The 12,699-nt window shown below is 38.7% G+C and overlaps 1 protein-coding gene across 1 annotated transcript in view; it reads left to right on the top strand.

Annotated features, from left to right (window-relative positions):
* Positions 1-12,699, top strand: part of LOC110957165 (cingulin-like) — a 91,859-nt gene that overhangs the window by 76,253 nt on the left and 2,907 nt on the right. Inside the window, exons 10-23 of the mRNA XM_051938965.1 lie at positions 247-345; positions 1,047-1,193; positions 1,274-1,375; positions 2,575-2,633; positions 2,783-2,930; positions 3,020-3,124; positions 4,846-4,998; positions 5,748-5,915; positions 7,054-7,227; positions 8,702-8,791; positions 8,886-8,969; positions 10,198-10,316; positions 10,646-10,754; positions 11,519-11,682. Of these exons, the coding sequence (XP_051794925.1) occupies positions 247-345; positions 1,047-1,193; positions 1,274-1,375; positions 2,575-2,633; positions 2,783-2,930; positions 3,020-3,124; positions 4,846-4,998; positions 5,748-5,915; positions 7,054-7,227; positions 8,702-8,791; positions 8,886-8,969; positions 10,198-10,316; positions 10,646-10,754; positions 11,519-11,682 (1,721 nt within the window). The remainder of the gene's footprint in view (positions 1-246; positions 346-1,046; positions 1,194-1,273; positions 1,376-2,574; positions 2,634-2,782; positions 2,931-3,019; positions 3,125-4,845; positions 4,999-5,747; positions 5,916-7,053; positions 7,228-8,701; positions 8,792-8,885; positions 8,970-10,197; positions 10,317-10,645; positions 10,755-11,518; positions 11,683-12,699) is intronic.

Below are 12,699 nucleotides of genomic sequence, written 5' to 3'. Positions count from 1 at the left end.
TTTGATTTAATTATATCTGAGAGTCGGTGTTGGAAACATGCTTCATCTGTGTTTAAATTTATTACCTTAACAGGGTTTTTATTAAATAAAGCTGAATTTTAAACTTGAATTCACACAAACTGATGATGGAGGCGACAAAGCGTCACTTCGGTCTGCTGTGAGATTGTTGGCGGCTTTTGGATTGATTTCCGTCTGTGTTACTGATCAGGTGTTTAATGCTGCTGTTGTTGTTGTTGTTGTGTACAGGTGGGTGTCATCGACAGTCCATCCAGAGTGTTCAACAGTCCGTACGCTACACCCACCTCCTTGGAGTACAACCCCATGCACCGCATGTCCGAGTTCAAGGTTTGTAGCTGTAGGACTCTACGTTTCTAGATCTAGTTCTGCTCCACCATGTCTGATTTACCTGAAATTTTCATCGCATAAAATATGAACGTTTATATAGATAGCTGTGAAATTTTCGCTTCATATATCGAATACTTTCTGAGATAAATGCTGTTTTAAATTGCCCGTCGACCCACTTTCAACACCTTTTTTGGCTGTTTGAGCAACAAAATCTGAGGAACTATTAAAGATAAACACCTGAAATTTTCTCTGTTATTTCTCATCATATCATTGATTGAAAATCTATAATATTGCAAAGCCAAGGAGCATCCCCACATGATGATACTGCCACCACCGTGCTTCACTGTGGGGATGTTTATTGTGATATACAGTGTGTGATGTCGAGTAGAAATAGCCTCTGGTCGACACAATATCTGAGGAACTATTAAAGGTAAAAAACCTGAAATATTCTCTGTTATTTCTCGTCATTGATTCAGAATCTGTAATACTGGACAAGTAGATCAAATGTTCTCTGATCAAGTTTTAGTAATACTTTTGCATCACTTAAACGCATAGTAACGAAATGGCTCTAACTGCTGGTATTTTATAAGAGAATCCAGTGTTTCCTCTAAAATTTTGCAATGTTAAATCAGAAAATAATGTCCATTTATAACTGCAAAGCTGGTGTTTTAAGCCCTGGCCCTCCTCCTCTCTATCTACAGGGTGGACTTTCTCCGGCCACCTCAGAGATGAACATTTACGGCTTCAACAGTCGCAGCACCAGTCCGGTACCGAGCACCAACCTGGCCCGGCCCCGCTTCTCCACCTACGACACCTTAGTGAGGAGGAGAGTGGAGGGCAACACCACCGTACGTTTACCGACACGCATGTATCTGACACGTTAAACATGTCTGTGTGTTCATTAAAACGTCTCATCTTCCTGCTGCAGGTGGTTCCCACCCACTACAGCCTACGCTCCAACACTCTGGGGCCACCAAACAAGAAGGACTTCATAGAAGAACTGACCAAGCAGCTGGACGTCTGCCAGAAGGTAGGTAGGATCCCTGGGATCCAAACACATGTAGGAATGTACAGATGTTCAGCGGACACCAGAGAGAAAGGCCAAGATGTGAAGGAAGAATGACTCTTTCCCCTTTCTAAGGTCATAATGGCCTTTAGATAAGCAGACGCTGCAGGAGATTATCCATCCATCCATCATCTATACACCGCTTAGTCCTCATTAGGGTCACAGGGAGTCTATCCCAGCTGACCCCAGCAGGGTGAAGGCAGGGGACACCTGGACAGGTCAGCAGTCTGTCACAGGGCTACATATACAGACAAGAGCAATCCAAGATTTCTGACCTCCGCCAAGGGAAGATGATACGAAGTTGGAAAATCTAAATCCGGATCCAGAATCCAGATCCTTAACCGGATCAACACAAAATTTGAATGGAGTCTTGCCTGGGCCAAGATCCACCTCTGGTGAAAATTTCATGAAGATCTGACAAGTAGTTTCTGAGAAATCCTGTCCACAGACACGCACACAGACAGACAAATAAATAAACGGACCCGATCGCATAACCTCATTGGCGGAGGTAACAATCACACTCACATTCACACATACGGACAGTTCAGAGTTATGAATTAACCTCCGCATGTTGTTGGACTGTGGGAGGAAGCCGGAGAACCAGGAGAAAACCCACACATGCACAGGGAGAACATGGAAACTCCATGCAGAAAGATCCCAGGAAGGCCGGGACACGAACCAGGGATCTTCTTGCTGCAAAGCGACAATGCTAACCACTGCAGGAGATTAGATAGTGTCTATTCTGATGTGACTAAGCAGATGACTTGTCTCCATATTGGTCTATAATCTAAATCTGACCTTCTCCCAACTCCAATATAAACCCAGAGATCAGAGAGAATCCTCAGGACTGATGCTGGCATTGCTTGCATGAACTGCTGCTCTGTCGATGTCACTTCAGTAAACATCCATCTGAGTCTCCAGTGTGTCTCTCTGTGTCCACCACAGAAGTTCCAGATTTTCACCTTTCTGAAGCTGGAGTACCTCTATAGCAGTCTTCATGTTAGCAAATGCATATTTATGTTCCTCTTCATGCCATTTTTTGTGTTTTCAGGATTGGTTTTATTGGTTAAATACAACATCAGCCCTGAAATTGTTCAAATTTTGTGGTTTAAACAATATATACATATATAGTTATGATGGTGTTTGTATGCTTTTTTCTACAGCGCAACCAGTTCCTGGAGGCTGAGAGTGTGGAGATGGAGAAGGAGAGGAACCAGATCAGGTCAGATATGATGTTTTGTACTGTTTCAGTTTTTGTTTTTAAAATTTGAAATGTTGCACCTGTATCCAGCCTCCACTCTGTTCTTTACAGCTACATGATTTTTAGTCCCTGTCTAAGGTTTAACAGTCTGTTTGTGTGTTTTCGTGAAGGTTTGAGATGCGAGGCCTGCTGGTGAACAACGAGGACCTTCTGAGGACCAACGCTCAGCTAAACAACGAGATGAAGAGGCTGAGAGAGCAGATGATAGAGATGGACAGAGAGAACCAGGCCATGAGGGAGAGATGCAGGGAGATGGAGGTGGATGAATGGATAGATAGATGGATAAATAGCAAGATTTAGGAGACTTAAACATGTTTCCAGGATTGACTTTGTCTTGTTCTGTGCAGATCGAAGTGAAACAGGCCCGAGACATGATGGTGGAGGCCAACACTCAGGAGTACGCCTTCAACTTCCTGCAGCAGTCGCTCAAAAACAAGATCCAGGATGCAGAGGTAAACCGAGATACACAGGAGAAGATAAAATACTGAACTAGGATGACCTGAACCTGAATAATGCAGACAGAAAACAGCTTTTATCATCCGTGTTTAGACATAGAAAAGCATCAGGTTTCATGCAGAGCTGCAGAAAAGTGAAAAATGAAACTAAACTGTCAGATCATTTAGAAGTTTACTAAAACCCTGTGAAAAAGTTAATAAATAGATTTTTTTCTTAATATTAAGCTTTGATATTTTTCTAAATATAATAAATGTACACACAAAAATATTCATTATTATTAACATTAGCAAAAATGCTGTGCTATGATAAAAAACCTGAAAATTATTGCTTTTTAAAAATAGAAGTAAATAAAAGAAATTAAATTATGAAAATATGTATTTATTTATTCATTCATTCATGTATTTATTTATTAATAAATGTGGAATTTAGCTGAAACACTGTAAAAAAAAAGAAAAAAAATCTCAATATTTGTAATATTATTGTCATTTTTTGTCAGTATAATAAATCAGCACACTAATACATTTTCAATATCATAAATATTTGCAAAGATTTAAGAGTATAATAATAATACTAAATGATTACATTTTCAAATGAAAGTGGTAAAAACCTACTGTTCATATTTTTAAAAGCAAACTCAAGACCTACCTTTTTAGTCTGGCTTTTAGCTAATCATATTTATCAATATTATTTGATCTTATTTATTTATTTATTCATTTTTATTTATTTATTTTATTTATTTATTTTTATTGTTATTTTAGTCTTAGCTCCGGTGTTCCCTCATTCCCTCATTTTTAATGAAAGATGGCGTTTCCTCAGTCCTCTTTTTATGTTTTCTGTTAAAATCTGTCCCGTGTGTGTGTGTGTGTGTGTGTGTGTGTGTGTGTGTGTGTGTGTGTGTGTGTGTGTGTGTGTGTGTGTGTGTGTGTGTGTGTGTGTGTGTGTGTGTGTGTGTGTGTGTGTGTGTGTTTGCTGTATGTGGACTGGTGGGTTGCGGGGGTGGGTTGCGGGGGAGGGGTGGTTGTAATTGTCATTGTATTTTTATTCATTTTAATTTATTTTGTCCCTTTATTTCTATGTAAAGCACTTAGTGCTCCAAATTTTGTATGAAAAGTGCTATACAAATAAAGTTTGATTGATTGAAAAAAAATTTAAAAATAGTTGTATATCTTAAATAGCTCAAATATATTACTATTTATTTATTTGATTTATTTTACTGTTTATGAGTTGGTATTTAATTATTTTGCATGCCTGTGGAAACAAAAAAATCTGATTACCTTGAAAACCCAAAATGCAGAATTTTTAGCATTTTATTTCTAATTTTTTAACACTAAAATAGTTACGGATTCCAGACATGCTGAGAACTTTAAGGACCAAACTCAGCAGTAAAAGCTCTACGTTTTAGCTACAACATGCTGTGTACACATTCTAAAATAGTCGCACTATTATAAATAAATTTCAATACATTTTTAATTGAGCTTTAACTCGTTCACTGCCATAAATTATATTCTATTGAACATTTTAGATTTTCCTGCTTGCAATCAGTCATCAAAGTCCTTGAGTTTCTATACATATGAAGAATGAAACCTGAACTAGATGTCAAACTTAGTCATCAGCATCAGTATAGAGTGAATTCACAATCTTCTTTATTGGGAATTTCCAACTGTCAAACACAGGTTTTCTACTTCATGGACTGTTTTTGTGTGTTTGTTGTGTTCAGGAAAACCTGGAGAAGCAAACGCAGCACTCCAAGTCTCTGGCTGAGAAACTGTGGCTGGCCGAGAGACAACTGGAGGAGCTGGAGGTCGACAAAGACACCAAAGACAAGAAGACGTCAGAGCTGACGTCCACCATCATCAGACTGGAGACGGAGGTACAGAAGAGACAGAAACAAAAGATGTCACATTTTATAGTTTATCTGGTGGGACTGAGTTCATAAGAAGCCACAAATGTACAGAGAAACGGACGTAATCTGTGAAAAATGTGAGAAATACTCAGGAAAACTGAAGTAAATTTGCAGAAAGAGAATCAAGGTATCGAGATATTTCAGCTGGTTTAAGTGCTATGCTACAGCTGTAATACTCTCAGATTTATTCTAACAATAATTTGAATTAACTAAGTAGAAGTATACCAATTGTATTTATTATAATAATAGATGCCACATATTTTCCTAGAAACATTTTGGTATATTTTAGGTGGAATTAAAACAAAAAACCCTTATTCATTCCATGTTGAGATCACTGATTGATTACTGACGTGTTGATAACCAGGTAAAAACAATTAATGAGTCATTTATTTCTAATTTTCAAACTATAATAATGTGAAACTGCAAAATATCAAAGTCTGTTTATTGATTCATCTGCAAAGGAGAAGCTAAGGAATAAAAATACTGAATACAAACTCATATAATATTTTTTCTGCAGTGATTGTGTTTATATTCACCGTCTTATGCTAACTAGCAGGTTTGCAAAATTAGAAATACAGATACGTCAGAAAACATTCTAGGTCAAAAAAGAGCTTAATAAAGTCACTAAATATCTTCTAAATTGAATGCTTTCCATTCAGATGCACAGTCAGTGTTCTTAGATGTTGAACTCGGTACGTTTCTTTGTGTTTCTGCAGCTGAGTGAAGCCCTGCAGATCTCCACTCAGGCCGCTGCAGAACTCAACCTGCACCAGAAACTGCGAGACGACGCCCAGCTGAGGGTGGAGGAGCTGGAGGAGACGCTGCTGGAGAAGGACCAGGAGCTGCAGAAGCTGCAGATCAGCATCAGCAGACTGCAGGGAGAGGTACTTCCTGGAGTTCTAACATCGTTTACATCCACAGAACCTTTGAAGAACGCTTGATTTGCCAGGAATGTTCCTACAGAGCTGTCGGTAACACAGATTATCTTCCACAGTAACAAGGAGGGAATATTTTCCAGATATTTTTAAGGCTTTAGATGTTTTTTTTAGAAAACTTTCCTGTAATGTGATATGTTAAAATTTGGAGCATTGTACCTGCAAGGTTCTAAAGATGTTGTTGAGGGAACACATTATAGAAAGTTCTATAAAAGGTTCCCGCAGTGATATCAAAGGAAAGGTGTTCTCGGTACAACATCTGGAAGATGTTCTCCAGATGTTATCGAGGCCTCAGATGACAGGTGTAGCACATTCAGCCTTTTTGTTGAGCAAACACATCATAGAACGTTGATAGCAAAGGAGGAATGTTCTCAATGCAACATCTGGAAAATGTTCTCCAGATGTAGTTCTGGTCTCAGATGACAGAACGTTCTTTTATACAAAACGTTTATAATGTTCCTGTAATGTGATAACTTAAAGGTGGAACATTTTGCCTTTTTGGTGAGGAAGAGTTCTTCTATAAAATGTTCCGCAACGATACAAAGACAGAATGTTCTCAATGCAACATCTGGGAAATGTTCTCCAGAAGTTCTTTTATTCAATATGTCTTAAACTTTCCTGTAATGTAATATATTGTTGGTAGAACATTCTGGCTTTTTGTTGATTAGAGAATGTTCCATAAAATGTACCTGCAATGATAACAAAGTAAAGATGTTCTTAATGCAACACTTAGAAAATAGTAGATGTTATCAAGACCACAGATGACAGAGCGTTCATTAGACGTTCCTGTACTCCGATATACTAGCAGAGGTGGAACATTTTGCCTATAGTGTTCTGTTGACGTATTGGGAATGCTGCCAACGGAAAAATTTGTAGAATCTATGAAAAATTCCCACAATGAATCTTCCTGGTGTAAGAACTTTCGAGAACATTTGAGTAAACCGGTCCAACTTTGAGATCACCAAACATTTTTAGAACCACTTTAGTTATTCTACCTTTAAGAAGAACATTATATGAAATCATCACTAGACCATTCGCAGAATGTCTTTTAGGGCTAAAATAACGTTGCTGGATGGTACTTGTGCAGGTCTCTGGTAAGCTGATCGACACTGAGCGGACTCTGGAGGACGAGATCCAGATGAGGGAGCGTCTCCAGCTGCAGTGTAAACAGGCCGAGAGGACGGTGGACGACCTGACCATGGAGCTGCAGACCGTCAACCAGGCCAAAGAAGACACGGCCAAGCAGCTCAAACTGGCACAGGTACCCGTTTCACTGTACAGTATGCAACTTTAAAGTACTTTACATGAGAGAATATACTACATATGGGTAAGGAAGCAACTGAAGCAAATCGTTGACATCCTGTTTTCTTCTTTGAGAAAAACATCTAAAATCAAAAGAAAGAAATCTACAGAATACTATCGTGTATTTGTTTGAGTAGATGGAGGTCTTTCCTGGTAAAGACTCCTTCTTATCTAAACTTACAAATAGAAAATTGTCTTGTCCTGCTGGTTAACTGGTTGAATGAGCCTCTAAACTAACATTTAACAAGAACATTGCTGCAGCAAAAACAGGAAGTAGAAATGTACAAGTCTGACCAAAACCAACAATGTTTTAATTTGTTGCTTCTTCCCCTATATATCGATTTTCCACTTTAGTGGTACTGAAATTACTTCACATTACTTCTTAAAATTGTGCAAAATCCTGTTTTTCCATTGTTTTTGAACATAATTGTATATCCACTGTGTTTCTAGAGACCCATAATCAAGCAAAACATCGGAAAAACGGGACAAAAGTTGACATCCGCTGGCAGATTCTGCCTCTTCATTCAAAACAGAGCAGATGCCTGATAGTTCACCAGTTTTATTTCATTGCTAGAGCCACTTTTGCTCACTTTAGCATGTCTAATTTACAACCAAAACACCGCAAATATTCTGCTGTTGGCTGCGAGAGTTTTCATGTGCTCCCGGCATCTTAGGAAGTGAAGATTTTGGATTTTTGTTGCTACAACATCAAGAAAAACCTTAATATTAGTGCACTGCATGGCTAGCATGGCTAGCATGGCTAACCTTACCATTAACTTTGATTATCTGATTACTGTGAGCTAGCATGTTATCTACTAGATTACCCAAACTAAAGTAGTTTAAGGGTCAGAATCTCATTAAAGGAGTCTTTGTAATGAGACAATTAATGTCATTTAGTTCCTCTGTTGGCGGTTTTAATGTTAAAACTAATCAGATTCTGTATATTAAGCTTTGGATTAACATTCAGTAATGGTATTCAGGTTACATTCTTTGTTGGTGTTGATTTTTCCTGCTATTTGTTGACATTTAAATCAATACAAACACATATATAGCATCACAAAAGACGACCGTAGTTAAAGAGACATACTCTGCTTTTTTATTTAGGATGAATTTTTAGAAAACTGCTCGGTTTTTCTGTTTCCTGAATGTTTGATCGCTCAGCCTCCAGAGTCTTTGTGAACACGACCTGATGATTCAACCAGAAGTGTCCACTTGAATTAATCAGTCGTGCAAACCGTCAGAGTTCGGGGTTAATGAGGGATTAATTATGTAAATCCCATGTAGCAATCAGCGCATTAATGCCATTATCCCAAATATACATCATTTCTGAAGACTCTTAATGCGTCCTGGTTCTAAATAAGCCAACATGATGAAGGGTGACCTCAGATCTCCGGCTGTTTGATCCTTTATCTGAACTGTCGGTGGGTTTTCAGGAGAAGATGATCGACCTGGAGAGCGACCTGGAGGAGCTTCACGACAGCGAGCAGAGGTGGGCGGCCAAACACAAGAGAGCCATCGAACAGGTAAAACACACCGCAGACGGCTCATTCACAACTTTCCTACATAAATCTGCTTTTATTTCCTGGTTTGTTGAAATGTTTTCCTGTTTTCTGCCAGACTGAGCAGCTGCAGCTGAAGGTGATCCAGGAGAAAGATCTGAACGACCAGGTGGAAATGGAGAAGATTTCCTTGGAGAGACAGGTAATCTGGGGTTTGACTTCTATAACAGGAAAAGAAAGCCGCTCGAATTCAAATCTAGTAGTTAATGATATTTAGGAGTTACAGTTTTCATGTTTTCTTGCATAAAGATGGACAAACATTTCAGATTAGAAGCTTTGGTGTTCCAACCATAATCACACGTATTCACACTGTAATTCAACTTTTTTTTTTTGTAACAGTTTAAACTATAAACTGAACAAAGTAATTTTTGTAAACATATATTCAATTTTTGTTAAATTACAGACAGTAAAATCACTGAAAAATACACTTAAATTGCATGTTGGCGTTGAATAAGCAGGCTAAAACTGTAAATAAGTAATAATCCAAATAATCCACATCAAAAAGCTGTATTTTTAGAAATAATAATTTTACGTTTAACCATAGAAATGCACTATGTCTAACCGTGTTTAAATCAGCAAAAAATGTAGTGATTTTTTTTACAGATACATGAAGGAAAATTATGTACATTAACGACTGAAAATAGGAAATATTTTATTATATTCTCAATCGTTATTTTATACACACTCCTTGTTTTGTTAAAAACAGATAATATCTAAGAAAAACAACACAAATTAACTTAAAAATAATTAAAAAACAAATGGTCACAAATGTAGATAATGTCTACTTTGAAGTCTGTGTTTCTCTACTTACAGTCCAACAAACACTACCATTCAAAAGTTTGGGGTCATCCAGACAATTTCATGTTTTCCATAAAAACTCACACTTTTGTTCATGTGCTAACATAACTGCACAAGGGTTTTCTAATCATCAATGAGCCTTTCAGCACCATTAGCTAACACAATGTAGCATTAGAACACAGGAGTGATGGTTGCTGGAAATGTTCCTCTGTACCCCTATGGAGATATTCCATTACAAATCAGCTGTTTCCAGCTAAAACAGTCATTTACCACTTTAACAATGTCTACACTGGATTTATTATGCATTTAATGTCATCTTTATCGAAGAAAAATTGCTTTTATTTAAAAAATGAGGACAAACTTTGAATGGTAGTGTATGTACAGAGTGGCATCAGTGATCAGCCAGTAATATTCGTTATGTCTTAGTTATGCTGTAATGTTCTTAGTGAAACACAGATCACTGTGAATATACTGATGCCAGAACATTCTGACAGGTAAAATGCAAATAACTAAGAACGGAAGACGAAAAGAAAAGTGGATGAATTTTAACTGAGCTGTTTGTGTTTGTGTAGCTGCGTGAGCTGCGTCTGGAGGTGGACGAGCTGCAGAGCTCCAGAGTTCAGGAGGACGTCATCTCCAGGGCGGAGAGCAGGATGAAGGAGCTGGAGAACGTTCTGAGGACCGAGGAGAGGTCAGTCAGAAGCTCGTAGATACAACATCCTTTAAACGTAATGGACCACGTGTCTGAAACCATCTGGGTTCCTCTGGTGTCATCAGTGTTTTAGCCTCACATCCTGCATGATTTATGTTGGAATTGACCATTATCATTTTATGTATTATAAATCCCTCCTTTGACTTCCTTTATACTCCACAATAAGAGCACCAGTTGTAATAGGTGTGTAGCTGTGATGTGAAATACTCGCATTTACAGCTGTGTTTCTGCACAAACCTGCAGATGGAGTGTTGTCGAACTTTAAAGTGAGCGTTTGTGTGATGCTTGTGTGCGTTTTTGTCATGCAGAAACAAATTGACTCTGACCAACACCATCAGTAAGCTGGAGAGGAGGATCAACGAGCTGACGGACCAGATGGAGGAGGAGCACCGGATAGCCACCGAGCAGAAAGACCTGGTAATGCCAACACATGCGTTTATACACTTTCTAACCACATGAGGGCAGCAGAGCTCTGTAGGAAAACAACACAATACTGTCCTGAAGGCCACAAAACACCAGCTTTGTGTGAGTCAGACACAATAAAATGAAGCAGTTCATGATAAAACCAAAACTTCACTTTAAAAGTTGGTGTATTTGGAGGTTGTGTTGTATTTTAGAGATTTTATGATGTTTGTTTTAGTCTTTTCAAAGCCAGGTTTTCTCTCTGAGGTGTTTGCACTCACAGTTCGGACTGTTTTGCGTTTTGTCGACTAATTAAAGGTTTTGTCTGAGCTTTAGTTGCCACGTAAAGCACATAGAAGTGGATGTTTTTGTATGATGACCAGTTAAACAGCACAGAAAATCAAGTTCATTCACTGACACTTTGATGTCTACGTTTCGGTGAACAGAAATATGGTACAAAGTGAAAGTGAAAGTAAAATTAACTGACTTCAGTGGCTGTGCAGAGACTTATGAGTTTCACAGAGATCACAAAGGACTAAATTTGTGTCTTTAATTTATGGAAGCGACACAAAGAAACAGGAACTGAAGTTTAGTTTGTTGCTTCCAGCTGTTTAGGAATATTTCCTCTTAGTTTATTAAATACCTGCAGAAGGATCGTTATGAACGTCTATAAAGAGAGGGCTGCACACTCTGATACATGGTAATCTGACAGCAAATCCAATGAAAACGTGTTATTTCTGTGTTTTAAACTAACCGGAGCTCTGTGACTGGTTCTCCAGATGACCCAGAGGATCCGCACCCTGAAGCGGCAGGTGAACGAGGCCGAGGAGGAGGCGAGCAGGAAGGAGGCTCAGTACCGCCACACCCACCGAGAGCTGGCCGAGGAGAGGGAGAACAACAGCCGACTGCAGAGACAGCTGCTGGACCAACACCTGCAGAACAAGTACTGACTGCACCCACAGCTGTAGAAACACCTTAAAGATCTAACTCTCTCCTCTGGGTCTTCCTCATTGGACTCCTTTTGATTTTGAACTGTTTACGTGTCTACCTGCTGTAGTCACTGGTTCACCCAGTGTTTATAACATGGACAAAATCACTGGGACACTAGGTCATTACATCTAGGACATCTCATTGTAAATCCATGCACTGCAACAGATTCTATTCTTTGGAGTTTGGACTTTGTTTGTCGCAGTTGTTTTGTTTTGTTTTTTTGGCCCATTCATGCATAAGATTATTTGTTAGATCAGGCACTGATGTTAGAGAAGAAGGTGTGGCTCTAGTTCATGCCAAAGGTGTTTTATGGAGGTTCTTGGAAGTTCCTCCACACCGGACTTGCCAAGTTATGTCTTTGTTTTCTTTGCTTTGTGCACTGGGGCACAATCATGTTGAAACTAAAAAGAGAAAACTGTTTCTACAAAATTAGAAGCATAGAATTGTCCAAAATGTCTCGATATTCTGAAGAATTAAGATTTCCCTTCATTGGAACTAAGAGGCCAACCCTAGAACTTGAAAGAAACAACCTTCTACCATTAGCCATCCTCCAAAAAGCTTACAGTTGGTGAAATGCAGTCTGGCAGGTTCTAACATCCACCTAGCCCTAATTTATCACACCACAGAAGATATTTCCACTCAATAAAACCACTTAAAGTTGAAGAGGTTTCACAAACTAACTTATTCCAACACCTTTGAACTCACTGGGCTCTTCAGAACAATCCAATCTGTCACATATGTTTGTAAAAGGAGACTGCATTGCTTGGTGCTTGATTCCATACGCCTGTAGCAGTTATTCCAAATGAAACGCCTGGATTCAGTGATGGTAAGGTGTGTCCCAATACTTTTGGTCATACAGCGTATACCAATAAATGATTGAAAAAAAAAAAATCCAGAAATGGTCAAAATATGATCAAGGAAGGACCCAGATGTGATTTAAAGATGATCTAGAGAGCAGCGAGGGAAGATT

Source organism: Acanthochromis polyacanthus, chromosome 18, assembly GCF_021347895.1.
Source record: "Acanthochromis polyacanthus isolate Apoly-LR-REF ecotype Palm Island chromosome 18, KAUST_Apoly_ChrSc, whole genome shotgun sequence".
Classification (NCBI taxonomy): domain Eukaryota; kingdom Metazoa; phylum Chordata; class Actinopteri; family Pomacentridae; genus Acanthochromis; species Acanthochromis polyacanthus.
The sequence above is the reverse complement of the archived record's forward strand: the minus strand, read 5'-3'. Positions and strand labels throughout refer to the sequence as shown.